At 41.6% G+C, this 23,279-nt stretch overlaps 1 protein-coding gene across 1 annotated transcript; it reads left to right on the top strand.

Annotated features, from left to right (window-relative positions):
• Positions 1–2,130: 2,130 nt before the first annotated feature.
• On the top strand, positions 2,131–22,775 carry REEP5 (receptor accessory protein 5). Its single transcript, XM_069775906.1, has 5 exons — positions 2,131–2,362; positions 2,630–2,723; positions 14,177–14,315; positions 20,871–21,039; positions 22,429–22,775. The coding sequence occupies exons 1-5, from the start codon at positions 2,245–2,247 to the stop codon at positions 22,476–22,478; spliced, it is 570 nt and encodes a 189-aa protein (XP_069632007.1). The 5' UTR covers positions 2,131–2,244; the 3' UTR covers positions 22,479–22,775.
• The last annotated feature ends 504 nt before the right edge of the window (positions 22,776–23,279 follow it).

Raw genomic sequence — 23,279 nt, 5'->3', positions numbered from 1 at the left:
GGCTTCTTGCACTCCTGCAAAACATGATCTGAGTCCACAGATCCCTTTTCAGTTTGAGAATTGCTCATTTAGAACTTAGCAGGTCCTATAATTTCTCCACATCCCAGCATACCCATAAGCAAAATAAGGGTCACACTGCTTTGTGCATCCTTTGGTGATGCTTACCTTATGTCACTTTTAACCATTAGGTACATCAGAATAGCAAAGTGTTCTTTTAAGAATGGGGGATTGCTACACAGCAATGTCCTTGTACTTGGCAAAAAAGTGAATCTCAGTGAAGTTGCTAACATTCTTAATATTGCTGTATTTTAAATTCGGGTATAGAATTTTGTTCTGTCTGCAGCTGAGAATTAAATCTCACACACATCTTGTTAAGGACCATTTCTTAAGGATATCTGGCACCGTTACTAGTCATTATTAATTTAAAAGCAGCAGCACCCTTCATGCTATGTAACCCCTGTCCCAACAGTCCCCCACATTCTCTGTAAAGGCCAAGACACATCAGATGGATACGGCAAAGAAAAGGAAAGGAAGGGGGCTGGAACACATGGCATAGGAGGAGGCTCAGGGATCTGGGGTTGTTGTGCTTGTTCTCAAAAGTGAAGGGTAAATGGGGACATCGGATTGCTACCTTCAGCTGTCTGTTTGGAGGTTAAAGAGAACTAGACCCTCCTCAGAGGTACAGAGGACCAGGGCAAAGGACAAGATGAAAGAGTCACATGTGACATCAAGGGAAATGTCAATTTCAAACACGAGGAAAAAAAAATCTTCTCTGTGATTGCAGTTAAGCATAGCAATGGGCTGTCCAAGCAAGTTGCAGAATTTCCATCCATGAAGATTTTCAGACCCCAGTGCTCCAAACCCTGAGCACCATGGTCTAGCTTTGGCATTAGCTCCGCTTTGAGCACAAGACTGGACTACATAACCTCCAGAAATACCTTTTAACTGTATTTTATGATTCCATTAAACAAGATTAAACCTTTAGTCACCAAAAAAGGTTGAAATTACGGGACAAACCTTTTAACCAGGGTAACTAGGTATTAGTCTCCCTCTTCTCCTCACCTCTGCCTTTAATAAGGTACTTGAAAGAAGGAAACGTATTTCAGGAGTTAAACTTGTTTTAAATTCTTTGCAAGATGCCTTCCCCCAAAACAATGACAGCTGGAACACACAATGTGCTTTTTACATTTAAATTTTTCTTTCTTTTCTAGGTGACGATAAGACACACACACAAAATCTTTAGAAGTCTGATTTTTATTTTCTGGCATGCTTATGGGCGACACAGGTTTGAAGAAGGCACAGAAAGGCTGTGTTACTAGTTGTAATGCTGAGTCAAATGCAGAGGAGTTGCTGGGAAGGGTCAGCCCAGCCATGGAAGTTTCCCAGACTACATCATAGCCAATAAATTATATTTAGTTGGCAAGCACATCACAAATTCTAGGGTAATTACTGCTAGCAGCCACGGCCCCCGGTCTTGTCACACACCTTTTGGGTAGCCGTGCAATGTTGTCACCATAACCCTTCTTCTACATCACGTCAATTCCTACCATCCGTTTCTGACATTTGCTCATCACATCTGAAATTAGTGATAACGCGTACTGCTGCCTTTTTTTTTTTTTAAAGCCTTCTGAGCAATTTTAGGGGACTGGAGCTGGCTATGTGGGGGCCCCCCGCCTCCTTAGCTTCGTTTACACGGGGGATTCACTAGCTGCTCACTCCAACAAGGAGCACCTTCCTTGCAGGGCTGTCCCCGGTCGCCCCTCTGTCCCGGCGCCTCGGCAGGGACACGGCCGCAGCCGGCCCGCCCCGCCTGCTGGAGGGCAGCAGGAGGCCGCAGGCAGACGCCGTTTCACCCCTTCCCCTGCGCCGCAGCACGGCCCGTGCCCGGGGCTGCCCACAAACAAGGAGGAGGGAGCCTTGCCCAGGCCCGGCGGCGCCCCCCCGACCTCCATTTCGCGGCGCGGGCGCAAGTCCGAGGGCCGGCGGAAGATGGCTCCCTGCTGCCGCCTCCCCGCTACCGCCTCCCCGCGGCGGAGCGGCGCCCGTCCACCCCCGCCACGCCGCTTCCCGCCGGCCCAGGGCGGCGGCGGCGGCGGCGGCGGGGCCGGGCGCGGTGCCTCCCCCCGCCGCGGCTGTGGGTCGGTGGGCGGGCGCGGGGCGGCGCCACAGGCAGAGCCTGCCGCTCGGCCCCCTTGCGCCCGGGGCTGCGGAGCTTGAGGAGCCGGCGCCCGCGGCGGCCTCACCATGAGCGCGGCGATGAGGCAGAGGTTTGACCGGTTCCTGCACGAGAAGAACTGCATGACCGCCGTGCTCGAGCGGATCGAGAGCAAGACCGGCGTCAACCGCACGTACATAGCCACCGGTGAGCGCCAGCTGCCGCCCCCCCGTCCCCGCCCGCGTCCCCTCAGCCGCTCCAGGGGGCCGGGGGGCGCCTCGCACGGCGGGGCTGGAGGGCGGGGGCGGAACGGCCCATGGCGGCGGCCGCGGCTCCGGGCGCGGCGGCCGCGCCCTTCCCGCTCCTCCTCGTCCTCCCCGGGCGGCGGGCGGCGGGCGGCGATACCTCCCCCCTGCAGCGCCGCGGGGTGAGGGGCCGCCCGCGCTAACGGCTCTCTGCTCTCTCCCCGCGCAGCCATCGTCGGGGCGGTGGCCGTGTACCTGGTGGTGGGCTACGGCGCGTCCCTGCTCTGCAACATCATCGGCTTCGGCTACCCCGCCTACGTCTCGTGAGTGTCGCGACTTCCCCCCCCTCACCACGATGATTGCACGTGTTACCCGCGGAGGCGGCAGCACGGCTGCAAACTCACAGCCCCGTGCCGGTGCACAGTCTGTCACGGTGGCGTGGCAGGACCACGCTCCAAAATGTCGTTTTTCCCGCCCACCCCTTTCCCTTAGCATGTATAGGCGCAGCGCGCTAAGTGGAGAATGAGGTTTCTTCCACCTGGCAAGTGCTACGTAGCAAATTAGAGATGGGAGATGCTGGGTAATTTCCACACTCGAAAACCAGTTCCTGTAGAGAGTTACATTTCAGCTGCGGGTTCCCAGCTTCGTCATCCTCAGTGAGAAGCTGGATTGATGTGTCTTACCTGCTGCTGCTAACAGGAGGGAGAATCGCTGTTGTAACAGTATTTGCTAAAACCCACACTGATATTTTTAGCTGAGGACGCTCCCAGATATGCAGGAAGGCACTGGTGCAGTGCCAGCATATATTTGATACGAAGTACTAGCTAATGTAACGGGCCAGAGACAGAGATGCATTAAGGACAGCTCTTTACTCCAAAACCACCTAGCTGATGAGAAGAGGGAAAGGAAGACACTGGAGCTCCTCTTAGATGCAAAATACTTAAAAATACTAAGTTTTTCAAATGAAAGCCTCCTTAGATGTTTTGGTTTTGACAATATCGGGTGTCTTTCACGGGCATTATATTGCTACTAGACCAAAATTGAGTTCCTGTTAGTTAAGGCCACAGTGGAGTATGTTCCAAGTGACTTCAGAAATGTACTAAATAAACATTCTGTGTAGCCTAATACATCCATAAAATGGAAGTCCTTCCCAGCTATACTGCTATATCGTTGAAACACAGTGCTTGCCTTTTATGTAACTCTGTTTAAATACAGTCAGCAACTTACAAAAATACGTTCTCTGTAATTAGTTCCTGGGCAATACAAAACAGGATTCTTTTGCTTTTTTCAAAGATGTGGGAGATTGACTTAGTTTTAGACTCTTTTGAAATGTCTTACGGCTGTGATGCTTGAAACTAAGCAACACTTTTCTAACTGCTGTTTTTGATGAGCACTGATTTAGGAGATTATGGGCCAAGAACTCTGGAGAACCTTAGGGGCTTTTTTTCTATAAGGCAATATTTAGTGAAAAGATCAGTTAAAAGATATTTTTTCATTAAAATCTGAAAGTGAAAATATCAGCCAACAAAGCTTCAAAACCTTAAAATAGTTGTGTAGGAATTACGGTTATGTAATATTTTGTGTCTGACAAGTCACTATTAAACTTACATAATTAGTTTCTAAAATCATATTTAAATTTTAAAATCTGTTTTAAAACTGGTTTGGGATTATATTTTAAATCTGCTGTTGTGCAACTATGGTGAATAAATTGATAATAAAAGCTTTTAGAACGGCGGAGGCAAGAGTAGCAAATCAAATATGAATAATGGGTTTTTCTCTTCCAATTTTTTTCATTCCAAATCTAGAAAATTACTTTTTTTTAAAATCTTTGTGTAGAGTGTCTACAGTTTTTCATGTTTTAAGGTGGTTTTAAATTTATCTTAATGTGAAAAGTTACCTCCAGGATGTTAGTACCGTGGAGTGTTCTGGTTTTGTTTGGTTTTGGATTTGGGGTTTTTTTTCAGCAATGGGTGCATATGTCATTGTCCTTGGCTACAAATTTTTCTTAAAAAAACATGATGAATAACATGCACATGAATACAGTACCAGTTCTGTTTTTTCCAATTCATGCTCAGTTAATGCTTTCCCTTTAGCTCTCTTTCTAATGCTGAAACATTTTCAGGAGAAAATTATAGTCTTGGGTGAAAATCTAATTTAAAATCTATGTGATGTGCTGTGTGCCCAGTGTCTTTCAGTGGCAGCCTGCAGACAGCTTCCAGCTCGTAAAGCAGCCTGCTGACAGCACAGGTAGACTTGATCCCTTCCCGTTTCCTGCCTTCCCAAGTACAGAGCTGGTACGTAGCATTTTCCCACATGCGTTGCTCTGCCTGCAAGCCTGCAGAGCCAGCAGTGTGGGTGCAGAGTAGACATGGGTGGACATGCACTAGTGCACGTGTTTTCACGGTCCCATTCAGTTTCCCCTTTTTTGGGAGTGCAGTGTGTGAACTCAGGATGGGCCACATTGCCCTTGCTAGCCCATACAGTGTTATGGGATCAGTCTTGATAGCAATACACCGGGACATCTGTGCTATGTCCCGAGATAGCTTTCAGTCAAACATGGGCTGCCTGACAGTGAAAAAGAGCAAGAATGCTCTTTGGTGATTACCCTCCTTCCACCATAAGGGTTTCTTCTTTTCTTGGTGCTAGCGTGCCACTCTCCATATCTACCATAGGATCTCTATCCTAATGCAGGGCTAAGCTGCAAGAAGATAAAGCTGAATTACTGGAGTGATTCCTGCTTTCATTTTTGCTGCTCTGGATCCTTGTACTGCAGTCAGGGTGCTGCTAAGCGCTGTCCCCCATGCTCATAAAGCACAAAGACCCAAAGCATAAAGAACACTAGTCAGGGTGGTTTGTTTATTCCTCTCTTCTATTTGGTCTGTCCCCCTTGAAAAGACAGCTGAAGAGCCTGCTATATGAACTAACAGTAGTGAGATTTGCTTCCTAGCATTGGGCAGAAAACAGTTTTCGGCTGTTTTCATCAGCTGCAAACACCCTGAAATGGCTTTTGCTGTAAAAGCGGTGGCTTCTGGAAGAGGTCAGGAGCTGTGAACAGAATGTATTGTACAGGGTGTGTTAGTCTGATGTTTGCGCAGGTGTTTCAACAACAGATCTAAGCCTGAAAGGTCTCAGAAAGGTACTGAAAGAGAAAAAGCAGATTACTTTTCCCCAGTTAACTTACTTTCTTCTGTTGCGAAGCAGATCAGTGTATCATTTCTGCATTGCCAGTGACTGAATTGTTTAAAGTGAAAAACGGTGAAGTACTGGGTCAGGCTTCTGCTCAGCGGAAAAGACAGTCATGAAGGAGTGGGACAGACAAATGTCTGTGTTCTGCAAGGGAGATCACCTCCTGTCCTTACAGTTGTTTAAAATGGCAAATGCACTACTGGGTGAGTGACACATTAGTCATGGTCCAAATCTGTTTTAGTAGGATTTTAGTTACAGGTTACCTTCGTAATGGTAGTTACAGTTCATCTCTGCTTGCCTGAAAGAAAATACATTGGAAAAAAAAACAAACCCAGAGAACGATGCTCAGCTCAGATTTCGGTCTGCTCACACATGAAACCAAGACAGTTTTACAGATGTGCAGGTATCTGCCTGTCAGGCCTTGTATAATTCTGTAGCTTATTTTCTTTCATTTACATCGTTATCTGTATTCATTGTCATTGTGTGCTGTGCAGCAGGCGCGAATTTCAGTGAAGTGCTGGAGGCTGTAGCCGCTGGGTTAGACCTAGCAGATGGGGTGCGCCTGGCCGTCAGCCTGAAGTGGTACAGCTGCAGCTGTGCTGCTGCCTGCTTTCACACCACTGCGGTGCTGGCCTTGGCCAAGGCTGAAAGCCAACATGAGGGGAGGGGGCAGCTCCCTAGTTAATGCCTGTTAAAGTTTCAGGCAGGCACAGCCGTTTTCCTTCTTCTCCCCCCTTGTTCATGTTCACCTTCAGTTTTTCTTTGTGTAAGTCTTTAGTGGTTTTATATATGGATGAGTTTCTTCTGTAGCAATACAAAATCTTCCTGAAAATCCAAGTCTTATATGCCCTGTCACTGGCAAGGACTTAACCAAGGCTCTTAACATAGACAAAATTAAGCAGTAGTTCTCTAAGTAAATGTTATCTGGCTGTTTGCCAGTAAGTCTGACAATCTGGATTAAAGTTTGTCATAAAACCCTAGTCTTATTCCCTAAAATTCTGTTAAGTGCTATGTGATGAAATAGAATAATTAATTTTAAGTTGAAATCTAATATTAGTTTGCAGGCTTTTGTGTTTGCAGTAAAACTGCATTGAAAAGTTTACCACAAATGTAAGAAGCAACTTTTTTTACTTCTAGCAAGCTTTAACTGCACAAGGCAATATTCAGACTAGTAGATGGAAGAAGTTAGTGTTGGCAGTATATAAATAACATTGCCAGTATTTTCACTGCTGCTGTAAACTTTCCAGAGCTAGCCTGTTTAAATGTAGCTCCACCCATAGCCAGTGGTGGTTAACCGTCTCAAAAAAATTAGAGAGAGAGTGCAAGCAGGAAGGGAGCCTTTGATGACTAAGAAATCTTGGAAAGGATTGGAAATTTCAGAGGTGCTATCATGTTTGGTTTAAAAATTGCAAAGGTGGAAATAGCTTTGGGCAGTAAAATGTCTGAACTTAACTACTGGTGTCTTCAAGGGAGAAAAGCAATACAGTACAATCATGCCCCTCTCTGCTTTGGCTGATTTTATGCTGTTACTTCAGATTAGCTGTTTTTACTATGTAGGTGCTGCTCATGGCATTTTACAAACAGGAAACAATCTAGATTGATTGTAGAGAAGTATAAACATGCAATTCAAGTCTTAATTTGAATATTGTCATGGGTCTTGAGCCCGTCTCCTAGTTCCTTTGCCTCTTCTGTACCTCTAAAACAGGAACCCTGCTTTGGTCACAGTTCTTTAGAGAATGTAAAACTGTTCCTGTATTTGTTGAGAGCTAGGGCAGCAAATTTGCTTTCTCTTAACAAGTTTTGAGGAGAATGCTTACTTTTTTCCTTCATGGAAGGTGCTACATGATATGCTGATGTTCACAAGTAATGCTCTGCTGCTGCTTTATTTATAAAAGTGATTTGAGAGACCTGGTGTATCTAGCCAGATTCACAATGCTCAGTACAAATATAAGCAGAAAGCTTCCAAATTTGTCTGCACTTAATGCTGTTTCTTCTCCCAGCTGATACTCTTTACATGAGCCTTCAAACACTAAAAAGTGTATTTTGACTTTATTATATATGTTCTGCCAAAGCAGTTCCTCCAAACATACTTGCCTTTTGTTTTTTTAGGTTTTAGAGTGCCATGTTTAAAATAAAATCTGTCTTTTCCATTGGTTGGATAAATTAATGTGCTTTCCTTTCTAGAGATGGCAAGTGGTTAGATGCAAGAAAGAGTCTAGTACTATGATAACTGTAGGAAAATTTGAACTTGCCGTCCATGTCTTAAATTTAGGTTAGAAAGAAAAAGGTCTTTGTTATGCAAATGGGTCCACAATCAGAATTAAGCTCATGGGAAGATTTCCAGTTTATAAATGATGTAGATACTATTTTTAGGGACTGCGAATATGTTAGAGGCGTAAATGAAGGCATTTTACCAGACCTTCTTGGTCAAGATGCACTGCAGTACTACATCTGGCATGCAGTCCTCCCTCTTACTGTGCTGACTGCTAGTGACTTGGTTGATGTAGGCCTACAGATGTTGAAGGAATAGACTTACCTCAGTGGGGTTTGCTGGAATATATTTTTAAACTACCCTTCCTCCTGGTGAGTCACAGTGCTGCTAACATTTAATGTGTAGTATGGCCAATACTAAATGCTGAAAAAGTGAGCTGGAGTCAAAAAGATTAAAAAAATTTGATTATTGTTAGTTGCTTTTCTTGTTTTCCTGTTTGTTTTGTTGTGGTGATGTACTGTAGTTACATTTTAAAAGTCTTTCTTCACAGCTGTGAGACTGACACAGGAGAGCTTGCAAGATCTTGCTCTCCCAAAAAGAAGGATGCCTACTTGTCAACTATGTATCCAATGAGCAAGATAACACAATTTTTAGATGAGGATAATGAGGCTGTCTTTGGCTGTTAGAAATAGAAATGCAAACTTTCATGTGAGGGTCTGTGCACTTAAATGTTTTTTAAAAATAAAACAAAATTTTCTTGCTACACAGCTTAGCAACTAGTGCTGTACTCATAAAGGAGATTCTTCAGGTCTCTGCAAACCAGCCTCAACCCAGAAGTTAGTCCTCAGCCTAAAACTTGAATCCCTTTCCCCTCCTTGATGAGTCACTTTTAAAATTAGATTCGATAATTAAAACTGTAGGATTTTTGTTTCTAGTTTAAAAACTCCTTACACAGTGATTACCTTGAAACAGCAACATTTTACCAACTAATACAAGTCTGAAAATGTTGCACCATGATGTCATGCTTTACTGTACATTTGTATAAATTAAGGCTGTACTAGAATTCTTCTGCCAATATTGCAGTAAACAGAACTGAAAAACCATAGTAGATCTCTAACAAAATTACACTTGAAATATAGCCTCCACAGTGCAGCATAGGTTGACGGGAAAATGTAACTTTTATTCTTTCTGTATTGTTGTAAGTGCGTAGCAGGGGCCCAGTTCTTCTCCATTTGGTCACAACAGTACTTTTTGATCTCTGTGCCTGCACCCTAAACAGTAACAGCTGTGGAGAAGCAACCAAAGCATGTGGAACGTTTCTTTTTTCTCTCAAACAAAATCAGCCGTCAAAAGTAGAGAAGCATTGTGTTGTGGATCCTTAGCAACTGGCTTCCTCTGGTGGGATCTGGCATCTCTGCACTACACAGGTAAAAAAGTACAGCCAACAGTGAAGCTGGTAAAGCTTAGCCTGAGACTGCATACAGAGGTGAGCCATGCTGAAGGCCGCAGTGACTCTCCTTGTCTGTGTTAAGGGTAGAAGTGGAGGAAATCCCCCTTCTAGAGAGAGTGTGTGGACAGCGTCCCCGGGAGTGGAGAGCTGAAGCCTGCCAGAGCTCCTGCTGCACAGCACTATCTGCATCACCTGGCCTGTGTGGCAGAACAAGCAGTAAACAAATGGTTTGGCAGGCTGCACTGAGGCACTGACACATGTTAATCCCAGTAAAAAAAGCCTGCATGTGTGTGGGTGGGTGTTTGGGGGAAGCTGGTTTTAACCTGAGTCAGAACTGGGGAACTGACTCATCATGTGGCCCTACAAATACTTATTCTGGAAGAGAGCTGGCCAAGAATGAGCAGAGGGCAATAGAGGATTGCTGCTTTTTTTCAGGAATCTAGCTTTGTGTGGAGTTAACATGTAGTCTGTAGGACTCGCTTCACTGGTGGGCAAAATGGCAGGTGCTCCTTTTGTTGCCTCAGTCTGCATTTCCTTTGAAGGAATGAAGGTAGAACCCTTTATACTATTGTCATGTTGTTTGTTGTTGTCTTCTAATGGTATCTGTCCCTGCATGGACAGTGAGCTCCCCTTGCTTCATGAATTTGTCTGCTGCCATCTTCTGGATACAAAAAATTTTGAGAGAGGAGATGGTAGACTTGCACTGTAGCAGTTGTGTTAAGTGCATTTGGCAGGAAGATGTTTTCAGTATCTGCAAATGCACGACTCTGCCATTGAACTCAGTAAGGAGGAAGAAGGATGGAAGACAGAAGGCTTTTAACCGATGGATGAAAATGTAGAAGACAAAATGATAAAGCAAATACAAATACGTAGGTGCTTGTTTCACTGAAATGATGTGAGATGTCATGGAGGCAGCCTGCCAAGATGAGTCTGAAATGAGGATGACAGGGAGGCACCAAAATGAGGAAGTCTGTGGTGCAGTGGAGTGCTGATCCCACAGGTATGTCTGGGTAGCTAGCTAGAAGTAAGTTTTGACTCACCACAACTGGCTGTAAAGAGTTGAGGCAAACCTGTAAAAGTATAAGCTCTAGAAGTATAGGTCATTTCAGGGTTTTGGTTTTTTTAAGTTAAACAGGAAAAAAAAGTTAGGCTTGGCTAAGAGGGTCACAAATATGCCCACCTACTCATTTAGTATAGCACTAATTAGAAAACTGAAGAAAGGATGGACAAAATGGTCCAGTCTTCCCTAACTACAACATAAGCACTGGGCTTAACAGAGGCTTATCTTTTGTCTTAAACTTGAAACTTTATTTATACAAGAGTCATCAGGTACACCTTGTAAGTTGCAGGGATCTGAGTGATCATTTCACATGAGACTACAGGAATAAAATTTGGCATTTCTTTCTCTATTTCTGGTTCCCACATCTGGACTCAAAAAAACCCACCCCAAACTCATAACTTCTGTACCTATAATATGCTTATTCTTTGAGTACAGCATGTGTGAATTAACTTTTAACAATGATTTGTTATGCCACTGCTAATTCAGGAGTGTGTAAGTAGCAAAGGATGGAGATAACTTTTGCCCTCTTGTTTAACAAGGACGTGTTAGACTGGATTTCCCCTGGCAGTCTCAGCTGAGGGACATATTTCCCATTCAGAAGCAGAATATTTATAAAATACTTGCCTTGCCTTGACTTCAGTTAAAACTTTCATTCTCTGACAGCTCTGCTATATCCTGCTTTTTCCTTCCTTGCCTCCCAGTAAGTGGGATTGGGACTGGAGTCACTGCTAACAGATGCAGTTTCTGCCCTTCCTTCGGAGCTGACGCGGCTGTCACCTTAGTGGGTGTGGTAGGGTTCTGCCACCTGAGCTTGTCCCGTGGTGCCTACCTAGCTCAGACCATTATAGAAGGAGGGGAAATGTGTTGTTTCCTACAGTGTGCAAGAAAATACCACACGTGGATGTAATGCTGCATGTCAGCTGGTTAAATCAGATGGTTTTTGACTACTTGTAGTACTGCTGCTTGTGACTGTCTGACACGAAAGTGTCTTTTTCATGTATTCCCTTCAAGATAACCATCTTAAGGAACTACAGCAGCAGATGGTGAACGTTCAAAGGGAGCACACCCATGGCACGGCATTTAGAAGCTCTCAAAGGCCATCCGTTTTTACAGGAGAGAAGATAATAAGAGCATGCTTCACTAACACAGTGATACATCATCTGCCCTTTGCCACAAAATTGGGGATTCTAGGCTTTTTTTATGAAAACTGATTGTTATGATTACTAAGATGACTTTAATAATGTTAAAAAAATTTAAACAATTCTTCCTTAAATCCATGGATGGCTTCAGATGGTGAAAACAGCAAGACTGTTAGCAGTTTCACTGCAAAGTGTTCTCACAAATAGCAAGCTAGCATGCTTACTTGGTGAAATAAGTCTTTCCCTGTATGCTTCTAATGGAGAAGTTGTCAGCAGAACCAGAGAAATTCACACAATGAACCTCTACAGGAAGTTTTCCTTAACACTGAGAAACTTTGCAATTAGTTCTTTTCTCTCCTCTGTTTATCCACCACTCTAACTTCCCTACTAGTCACCTGTATTTTTTCTTTCCCTCCAGAAGTACAGTTTCACACCTTAAAAATAGATCAATAGCCCTCTCCCTTACCTCCTGTGTTGTTTGGGAATTTTTTTTTGAAGGGCCTTCTCACCCACTTGTGTTAGAATACCTGAGAAGTAGGGGCATAGAAAAAATGTGGTTTATCATGGGAGGTTGGCACTGCCTTTGAGCAGACTGCCTGGACAACTGTTTCTTAACACTGTTGTTAGGAGCAGCAGTAGGCAGACCTGCTGCTGTCCACCTGTGGAAAACCGGTTCTTCCAGTTGTGCTGATGCAGTACTTCCATAACAGTGCCTTATTGTGCATGATGGGGTATGGCAAGGGCTGTTGCTCTTCCCATTGCAGGACCCTGCTGGCCAGCCACAAACTCTAATGGAAACCACATAAATTAAGCATCAGATCTTTGTATTGCATTTCAAAGTAATTCAGTCCAGTAGCTATGCCAATTCCCTCTGTGTGTGGTGGGTTTGCTAGTGCGTTTGCTAAAACATATGGCATATCACATGATGGATTTTTTTTTCCTTTTTTTTTTCTTAATTTACAGAACTAGGAAGTGACAGAGTCCAAAGGGTTTCTCAGTTCGCAAACCAGGAAGTGTACTTGCAGCTAGCTAGCTATCTGTTTTCTATTTTGTAAACCTCCCTAACTCTCAATAGTTTTTTATGGACTAAAAGAAAACTTTGCACCTTTGATATATCCCACAGATGCTGCTTCAGCAACAATATAGCTGATATTAAAGGAATAAGCTATAAAAGAATTAAAAATTCATTAAACTGAGTCTGTGGATTTTAATCCTATGGCATGAGTGAAGAGGACAAATGCTTTATAATATTCAAGATTCATATTACCAGGCTCACAGTTGCTGGCATTTCCTTCTAAAACTTCTTACAGTGCTAATCTGGAATTTAGCAAGTCCAGAGTCTCCACTTTACTACTTTTACTGAAGGAAGCACATGTGAGTCTTTCTTTCAACTTCCTGCTTTTAGAACTGTGTAAATTTAAACTGCATTCTCCTGCCAGTTGGAGAACAAAAACCCGGTTAGTCATTAGGCAGGAAGCCCAAGACTTTACTAGAGGTTGCTCCGCTCTGTTCTTAATACCTTAGTCTACATCAGGATTTGCAAATCCTGTAGGAATGGATCTACAGAGCAGAACAATTGGTGATGCTGATGTGTAGTCCTCACTGTATGGGGCGGGAAGTACTGGATCTCCTCTGCTTCTGTAGAACAACTGCTTGTTAGTAGTTAGAGCAAATGTTAACGGTTTACCTTTTCAAAGAGGAATCTAGTGCATGTACATTATGAGTAAAGATATTTGAGATTCACTCTAAATCCTGAACTAGATTTAAAATATTTACCTAGATGCTGTTTACACTGGGAAGTGCTGGTCTGTTATCCCAGTAAGAAGGGCATTCAAATTCTTTAAAGCTTCATTTGAAATGCTATTTATTAGAGCTAACACTATAAAGAAACAGAGAACGGTATAGACAATCTTACATCCCTGTAGATGCTGGGAACCCCAAGTTGTGCAGCACTGAAAGGGCCTGCAAGCCACACGCAGCACACTAGACAGACCTCATTTGTAGACAAGGTTACCCCATTTTGATAATTTAAGCTATTGTAGGATTTTTCTTTCAAGACAACTCTACTCATTCCTACTGTCAAAGAGGGAGGGTGTTCACTGTTAGATGCAGGCAAGGCCAGACAGGTGGTGTAATAACTGGTACCCGGTGGGAGCTGCCTGTGGGATCCTCTCTTTGAGTAAGCATGCTGAGTTTATCCCGTGACAAGGGAATTTGTGCAGCACAGCACAGCCCAGCCCTGAAAGCCAGGCTGTATGTGTAGCACAGGCCTGGGCTCAGTCAGGTTAACTGTTACGTGGATCACTAATGCTTCGATACACAATAGTCTTCTGGTCAGGATTACTACAATGCATCCAGAACTGGAACTGGCCAAAGATTATCCCCTTTCTTCCCTGTCCCATGATCTGTCTCATGAACAAGGTCAGGATGGTCACAATTATTTTTGTTCCTTTTTTGTAATCACGGAGCTAGAAGTAGCTTGACTACCTTTTCTTTCTGAAGTCTGACATGTAGGGAAAAGCTTTGCTCTTCAATGATCTTGGACACATTGTCCGTATGATAGATACTATCACAGTAATAGTATGATTTACTATCATTAATAGTATGATTTACAGAGTAATTAAATTACGATGATTCACATTTAACAACAAATCTGAGTCATAAAAACTTCACCTTTATAGAGGAGACTGATGCTACTGATCTGCTCACTTGTTTTGTTTCCCTTGCAGAATCAAGGCCATTGAAAGTCCCAACAAAGATGATGACACACAGTGGCTGACTTACTGGGTTGTGTATGGTGTTTTCAGCATAGTGGAATTCTTCTCTGATATCTTTCTGTCCTGGTTCCCTTTCTACTACATGCTAAAGGTATGTTAGATCATGTGACCCCTCTCCTAAAATGAGACCTTTGATATAACCGATTTAATGTCTTCAAGAATGGATAGATGACAACAGATTCCCTCGGAATCATTCCTCGGTCACACCTTATTTTTAGATGCTGGTTACATGTAATTTACCACTATGAAAGTGATGTGTTCATGGCTGATGGTTTGGGGAAGCAAGAGGGGAAGTTGGGATAGGTGGCAGGGAAAGCTGTACTGCGGAAAGACGGTTCTTTGTCTTGGTGTTCAGGTAAATTTGGGCAAAATGACAGCACATGGTAAACTCTACAGAGTGGCTGTAATTTTGCTTTAAGCGCATTAGTGAAAGTTGAGAGTAAAATTACAACAGCAAAAGGAAGTATTAACATCCATGCTATTGGGAGCAAAGAAGAAACTTGCAATGTAAGAATAGTTTGAATCATACAGACTTCATTTTTAATTAAGCCCACTTTCTGAAAGGAAGTGGCAGGTATCGGAGGAGCTTGTTGCTAATGTGCATTTGTTGGCGTGGTTTGACTACCAACAATGATTTGCTTAAAATGTTCCGAGCTTTGTTTGTCAACTAAGGTGTAAGTGTATTGTCAATCAACTTTAATATGTTAAATTATTCCAGGAGATAGCCAATTACCATGTATGCTGTTGGGTAGAAGACATTCTAGCTTGTTGGAGAGTCAGTTACCTATTTTCTGTTTCAATGGCCTGTTCTATTCCTTCTCTTTTGCTTTGCTAGCCTGGTTTAGCCCCACCAAAGTTCTTGAAAGGATTTGCTTGCTAGCTATTGTGGTGTAGTCATTTAAAACTTTGACAGTAAGGTCTAATATTGCCAAATGCTTTTTCCAGGAAATGCCATATTTTAAAGACAAAAATTGACTTTGATAGCTCGGTTACACTTCTGCATTGTTCCTTTTGAATCTTTAACAGGCATCAACTGTACAACCATTTGGACATTTATTTCCCTAGCTCCCTAAGAAAAAGCACATATTTAACCTACTGCTTCAAACTAAAAATATTCTGGCCTGTGGCACAAAGTTCTTTCTCTTTTGCCCCTCTTTATTTTTTTCCCCTAATCAAAAATGAAGATATGTTTTCCATTTCAAGCTTATTGGTTTTGCAAAGTTTTTAAGAAGAATCTGCTAATTTTTGAAGTTTAGCATGGGTAACATATATATGAAAGTTTCACTGTTTTAATATATTAACACCAAGCCAAATAGTGATCAAAGTGCAAGTTGATCTGATCTGAATAAGATCCAGAAGGATTGCTTATGGCACTGGAAGAATCTGTTCTTAACCACTTACACAGTTACTTCACAACCCCAACTTCACCTTACAGTTTAGCAGGATTATAACTTTACCCATTGTCTGCAGTAATGTATACTCACAGTTCTGAATTCATACAGTGTGTTTTCAGAGCTTCTTTTCTAACTTCTTGGTGGTAAAAGATGCAGCAGTGATTTCTTCATGCCAGCACAGCACTCTTTCTGAAGAGCATGCAGTCGAAATTCAGGTTGACCTAGCAAATAAAGACCAACCACAGTTGGCTCTCATAATACTGTATCAGAAGTGCCACATTTACATGTAGTGGTGACATCAACAGAAAGGTACTTTTCTCAATTCAGCAAAAGCAAACACAAGGAAGCAATTATGGTCAACGCACAGCTTTCTACGATAGCTGCCGAAGGCACACAGAAGTCAAGTATTTACTGTCAGTAGTGGGTAGTAGGAGAGGTTTACTTTTGTGGTACAAAGGCAGACAGAAAGTGTTGGCTGAGAATCAGAAAGTATTGCTGACTGGGTGGAAGGATGGAAGTTACTCCATGTGGGGAAAAGGAGGAAGCGGGCAGCTTCCAACTTTCAGTCTCTCCACAAATAAAACCTCTTGTAATGTAGTTTGTGATGTCTCCATGTCTCTTTTATGATGTTACAAAATAGAAGCCCAGATATGTCATTCATGCGATTTCAAGCTTGCTTTTGTTCTCCAAATATGCTACATTTGCATATTCACATTTATTTGATACAGCTCGTAGCTTCCACTCCAAACTGAGTTTTAGCTGCTCAGTATTTCTATATACTTTGATGTGCAGGTTTGAGACGTTGATCATAGCTGTTCCCATATTCCCCTAAGTCCAGAGCCTAGGCTCTGTCAGCTCAAAGCTTTCAGCACACTTGGAGGTTATATAGGTGGGAGAAAGGCATGTTCAAAAACTTCTTTGAATATGTTATGATATTTGCATATACTTTTGTTCTCCAGTTGAAAACTGTTTTGAGATTTCTTGGGTTTTGTGTTTGTTTTTTTTTAATTTATCTGCTTTTTTGATCTGAAGCACAGGACATGCATGCAACTCATGATTTCATGTGTATGTGATCTGTTTCTCAATACTTCTGTTAATTATTTAAAGATTGCTTTGGCATTCAGGTATTAAAATACTGTAGCCAGTGAAAGTAGCAGAGGTTATCATCCTAGGAGTATTCTTGGTAGTGGGAGGGAGAGGAGACTCCTGACTATTAACAGTTCTGTCTTGAAATAATAGAATACTATTTCTGAACAGAATTCCTAGCAGGCATGTCACACTGGGTGCATTATGCAAACTGCTGCTATGAGGCACTCAGCCAAATGAAGCAGGAGGAGTTGTCATTGTGAGTGTAGCAACATGCCAAATGGGGCAGTCTGACTCTGCTTCAAGACAGAGATCCCCTCCTCTCACCCATGCACCCCATGCAATTAATTATTGATTTTGACTAAAGAGTCCTTCACTTCCATTAAAATTAACACCTTGCTTTAATGAATGCAGTTGTCTATTAGGAGTGTGTTCATATTTGGGGTCATATGAGGCGTGTCTTGGGTTTTGATAGTATTCTGTCTGTAGAAGCTTGGAACTGGCCATGGTCACGCTTGCTGTGTTTCTCAGCTGCAGTCATTTCCTCTGCTGTAGTGGCAAACCCAGCCGTATTCGGTCTCGTGCTGCCAGGGCAAGAACAGCTGCTAGCACCAGGTCCAAGTGGGTTAGACCCAGCTCAGGTGTCTGCCTAAGGAAGTCACTTGATTGCATGAATCCCATTGCCTCCTCTGGCTGGTCTGGAGGGTCACAAAGAATATAGTGGGTTGTTTGGGTTTTTTTTCCCCAGTTAACAATTTTATCACTCTGAGCTTTCTGGACCTTTCTACAAACTACTTTATTTTTAATAGTCTATGTTAGTTCAGTTTCATGAGAGACAAGGGAAAAATAAACTAAGTTAGCAGTCTGACATTCTTAAGCTTTGGAAAGCCAGATTTGTAACTTTGGTATGTGTCCTCTAGAAAATGTATATAAACATCTGTTTACCTACACTTGAAAAGTAATAGGTATTTGAGAACATATGTATAGCTGTAAAAGATTTGATTTTTTTGCTAGACTAGACTGGGACAAAGCTGTAAAATCAAAATTACTAATTTTGTTCTTAGGCAAGAAAAGGGAAATTTCAATTTCTTTCAGTTTCAGAGGAAGTTGGACTTAACAAGTGAGGGATTTCCTGAAACGAAGGAGAAATAAGTAACACCTTTGTATATTGGGACAGGTAATATAACTATCAGTAATTGGCCAGGTATTCTTTAACAGGAAATAAAATCAATAGACTTCTCAGCTTTTAATGAAAGGTAACAACATAAGATAGTACAATTTATTCTCTTTCTGTTACATTAAGTTCCAAATAATAGAAGCTTTTGAAAATTGATATTCCATCACTTTTTGCCTTTATTTTCTCTGACCATGCTTAATGATACTGCATCAGTTGCCACTTACTGGTGCCAGATTTTATTGCATGTTGAATTATTTCTTTTAATTCTTTGAAATGTTCCTGGTAGGCATTCTCACTGGTGGACACTTTACTTAGAAAAACCTTTCTTTGTCTTCTGGGCAAACAGTCCTTTAAATCATTCTGTTCTGACACCATGATCAAATAGTTTAAAGGAGAAAGCTTAAAGCTTACCTAAAAGGATGGTAAATTGGTTTGGCGAAATCTTCTGTAGAAGGCAGTTGTTATCCCCAGGAATCAGTGATCCTTTTCAAAGAGACAGCCTGTAAAGACACCTCTCCAGCTCCAAATATATCATAACTCATTTTGTCTAGGGCAAGGGGAATGACAAGTGGCCTTAAAGAAACAAGGAGTAGCAATCTCCTCCAAAACCAGTAGGTGTTTTCTTCAACTGATGTGTGTCAGAGGGATCAATTTTACTGTGGTGTGCACTGCAGTGAAGACAAAGCAAAAATTTTACAGGTATGAAGAGCAGAACATATAGAACATTCAATCTCAATATCCCTTATCTGAAAAAGAATAGAGGGGGGAGATATTCAGAAATACTTGGAAGGCTTGCCTGAAGAAGACTATGAGGTTTTCATAATTGAAAAGGGGTTTTGTTATCTTTTTTTTTTTCTGTTAAACGCTGAGCCTTTCTTTTAAAATAACCTCTCTTGACGTCAATCACCTTGTAACGGTCAAATTGTTATTTAGGAGTTTCTCATGTAATACCAAAACAAATATCGGGATGTAGTTCTGCCTTTGCAGTTTTACAGTAGGAAATCAAAAGTATGAGGGGAAGGAGAGGAGACAGAAATGTCTGGCTAGGCACAGTGGAATTCTGAAAGGATACTCTGATGGAACTAGTTTCTAGGAAATGCTTTTGCGCTATGCGCTGTACTGGAAACCTCGTAAATAAATATGACTGCTTATATTTTTTATATTACTTAAAGAAGCTAGCACATGCATTGAAACATCTATTTGGCTGCTGTAGACACTGAAAACTGGAAAACTTCTGAAATCTAAGCTATTTAAATAAGAGCTACTGTATTTAAATACAGGCTTTTAAGTTGCGTATGGTTTTATAGTAGTTTAAATTCTTAGTTTGATTTTTGCTGCCTAACTTAGCTAATTGTGTAGAGGAGTTATTTTTTCAGGAGGAAGAGTTGAGTGTTTGTTGTTGTGTTTTCTCCCTCTCCCTCTCCTCCCCAAATGTGTGGAAATCCTCAAACATTTAATCATGTCTAACATCAAAACAAAGCACATTTTGGCTAAGGCTGAGGTGGTTTTGGTTTGTGTTTTAAGAAAAGGTGGTCTGTCAGAAGCTGTTCTGTCTTTATTTTCTGGAGAGGCTTTTGACATGGAATAATATTGTACTATTTGTGTCTGGAAAGAACTATACAGTTGCTGAGAAAATTTGCTGAATTTTGTTGCAGTTTTATCCTCTAAAATCTTTTTATATATACTTTCAGAGCTCAAGCAAATTTAGTTAGGCACTTCCTGTCCCTTAGACGTTTTGATCTTGTTTTGCATAGCTATCTTTGTATTGTGTATGACAGTGGAACTGAAGCCAAACAAAGGTGCTTCAGTAGTCAAGACAGATACTTGTGATGCATGTAATAGCTGTCTTTCTAATCCCCTTTGTAAGATGCAGAAATGTTACCCCACACACTGTGGTGCTTGGTTTTTTTTACCAGAGAGCAGATTGTGCTATAAAAGCTATACCTAAACTGTGCAATCCAAAAGCATTACCTTATCTGTACACTATGTGTGGCTTGGATATACCTTTCCTCTTTGTCACTTCAGCTCTGGGATGCACACAATCCCATTCTTTCCCTCACTGCATTTGCAAAGCAGGGAAGCAGAGAGGACAGGGATATGTTTTGGCTGGATTTAAGTGATTTAGGGACCTAGACCTTCAGTCCGGCTTGTGCCACATAGTTTAGAAGTAGCCAGAGGGACTAATGTTTTGTCTAATCAGGTTTTATACTTCTGCCTTTAAAAGAAAAAAAACCCAGTACATGGGCCCCTCACTACAGGAAAGACATTGAGTTGCTAGAACGTGTCCAGAGAAGGGCAGCCAAGTTGGTGAGGGGCCTGGAGCACAAGTCTTATGAGGAGCGGCTGAGGGAACTGGGGCTGTTTAGTCTGGAGAAAGGAGGCCCAGGGGAGACCTTATCACTCTCTACAACTACCTGAAAGGGGGTTGTAGTGAGGTGGGTGCTGGTCTCTTCTGTCAGGTGGCTGGAGTTAGGACAAGAGGAAATGGCCTCAAGTTGTGGCAAGGGAGGTTTAGGTTGGGTATTAGGAAAAATTTCTTTACTGAGAGGGTTGTCAGACATTGGAAGAGGCTGCCCAGGGAAGTGGTGGAGTCACCATCCCTGGAGGTATTCAAAAAGCGAGTAGACAAGGCACTCCAGAACATGGTTTAGTGGGCATGGTTGATGGTTGGACCTGATGATCTTGAAGGTCTTTTCCAACCTAAATAATTCTATGATTCTATGCAGTCTTGATACACCTGTTAGCAGATTAGCTTTCCTGCTAAAGCCCTTCTCCTTTATCCTGTCAGTGTCCATGAAATCATTCCAATATAAAGATTCTCTGTATATAACTATATTGATGTGCACACTTACTGGACTGTGACCATACAAAATGAAGGGGGAGATGTACTGTTTTAAATATGCTGAAGTCTAGCAGAGTTAGGAAGGCATGCTACATTTTGTCTCCTGCTCTTTTCTTCTACTTAGGCAGATGTTCTTGTTCCTTGTAGTGTGGCTTCCTGTTGTGGTGCATGGCTCCAAGTCCTTCTAATGGGGCAGAGTTTCTCTATCATCGAATTATCCGGCCTTTCTTCCTGAAGCATGAAGCTCAGCTCGACAGTGTTGTTAAAGACCTGAAAGACAAGGCTGCAGAGACTGCAGATACCATCACTAAAGAAGGTGAGGAAAAGACTGTTCCCATCAAGTAGGAGGAATTTTGCTGAGCAACTCCAATAATACAGTTAATATTCATCATTTGCGGGGAAAAAAATTGTAAGAAAGAAGACTATGTAAATTATAATGGAGAAGTTAAATTTGGATGAAGATGCCAGGAAAAGAGGATTGCAGTGGATCTCACTCTCTAGGAGTACAGTTATGTGAGAATGAGTATAAGCTATGAGTGGAAGAAATGGCTAATTAGTTTGTGTGTCTTCCCACCATACATATCACTATGAACATTCTCTGTAGAGGCAGGTCCACACATCCTCACAAGATACCTTCCATAAATACAGTTATTGTTTCAGTATATTCTTGTATCTCCTAAAATACCATCTCAAATACCTGGTAGTATAGAAGGGCTGCCAGTTGTGTAGTAAAGCAAATCCTTTATAAACAGCAACATGCGAAATGAAGTTTTCCCATCTAAAAGTGTTTGTATTTTTCCTTCTCTGGAGAACAAAGGATTCTGAGCCCACTCTTAAAAAAATTACTTTAGGTTTGTATTTGGTTAGAATGAATGTTACAACGGCCTGTAGATTGCTTGATTTTTGCTTTTATTTCCTTGCATTCTATCGTGGACCCTCATACTCTAGAATGTCTGATGATAATTTTATGAATAAGAGAAAGAAATGTATTAAGTAGCTGAAATGAAGGTTTATTTAAATTTTATTTGAAAGGAAATTTATTTGTAAGATATTTCAAAGCACCTTAAGTCTCCCTTCCCCCATACAACGTATGCAGTCTCATTTCCTCTTACCAGCTTAAGCAGTCTTCCTGTCAGTATTTAACTGATCTGCCTTTCTCAGCTATGCTTGGAGATTTTGCTGCATGACCCTTCCTGAATTGTTATTGTTAGACAGGTATCTTAGTAATGTTCTTCCATGTTGCACATGGGATTTTTCTGTTCTCATGCTATTGCTTATTCTTTCTTTTTCCTATTTTTACATATAAAGATTTCCACATACATGTATTTTTTAAGAAATCGTGCACATGAATGCATGTACACACACACATATTAGCGTTATTCCAACCCTATTTCATCAGCTTGGTAGTATATTTCTTGCTGTAAACCTGTATGTCCTAAACTGTGAGCAGCTCTGTTTTATTGATATAATAGCTGTAAGTCAGTCTGTGCTGTTTATTGTGCTGCTCCTTGCTTATGGTTTATTTTTTAAAATCTTTATATGATCAGTTTTATGACTGTATGTGTATACAAAAGCTATGATCTTCTTTTGTGATGCTGCTTTCGTGACTAAAATGAAAATTATTTTTTTATGCAGCTCAAGACCACTGAATAAACCACTTAGTCTGTAGGCCTCTAAGATTAAACTTGCTTTTATTTTCCTGCAGCCAAGAAAGCAACAGTGAACTTACTGGGTGAAGAAAAGAAGAGCACTTAAACTGTTAACTGGATAAAGCTTCCCTACCACCTCTTCATGAAGCTTGATGTTACTGGGAACTGTGGTATAATTTTAATAATACTGCCTTGGAAACATTTTGATATATTAAAGGAATGTGTTTTAAGTTTGCTTACTACTTTGCTGTGTCTGATGATAGAAAATAAGCATTTTTATTTAAAAGCAATGCAGTGGGCAGCATCTGAAGCTTAATGAAAATATTTTATTCATCTTAATGCAGAAGAAATCGTTCAGTAATCTCTTTCTGCAGTAACTTAAATAAAAAGTATATATCCCACAGCCTCTGCACTTTAGTTGTCTCTTTGTGTATGTAATTACTCTTAGCATTTTGACTGTGGTTCATCTGGTGACATGAAGCTATTGTATAAGGAAAGTACTAGTCTGACGGATCTTCTTGAATGCACAGGGAATTACTGTGAGAGATGACATAACAGATGTATTTCCCACTGATGAAGTTGTAAATGATGAAACTACATGTTCTGGGCACCTGATGAGAGAGATTATTCACTGTTGCATGTTTTGTTGTAATACAATATTTGGTACTGTGTGTATATTCTTAAATGGATAGATACTAAATATAGGAAAGAGTAACTTCATTCAAGTGATCAAGCTTATATTAGCCGGAAATGGATGCATTAAATTGCAAAAGATACTAGCACAAGATGACTAAAGTACAGCTCCTTGCCTCTTTCTTGCTAAATAAAGTTGTCATCTAAAATTGTTAATAGAGTGCCTTTTAAGATCACACTCAAAAGCACAAACCACCTTTCACTAAGGTGTGAT

The sequence above is a fragment of the Haliaeetus albicilla genome, chromosome Z (genome assembly GCF_947461875.1).
Source record: "Haliaeetus albicilla chromosome Z, bHalAlb1.1, whole genome shotgun sequence".
Lineage (NCBI taxonomy): Eukaryota > Metazoa > Chordata > Aves > Accipitriformes > Accipitridae > Haliaeetus > Haliaeetus albicilla.
This window is presented reverse-complemented; position numbering and strand designations above follow the sequence as displayed.

Coding starts and splice junctions, on each gene's coding strand:
- REEP5 (XM_069775906.1), top strand. CDS start 2,245: ATGAGCGCGGCGATGAGGCAGAGGTTTGACCGGTTCCTGCACGAGAAG. Junction 2,363..2,629: donor CCGCACGTACATAGCCACCG/GTGAGCGCCAGC, acceptor CTCCCCGCGCAG/CCATCGTCGGGGCGGTGGCC. Junction 14,316..20,870: donor CTTTCTACTACATGCTAAAG/GTATGTTAGATC, acceptor TGTTCCTTGTAG/TGTGGCTTCCTGTTGTGGTG.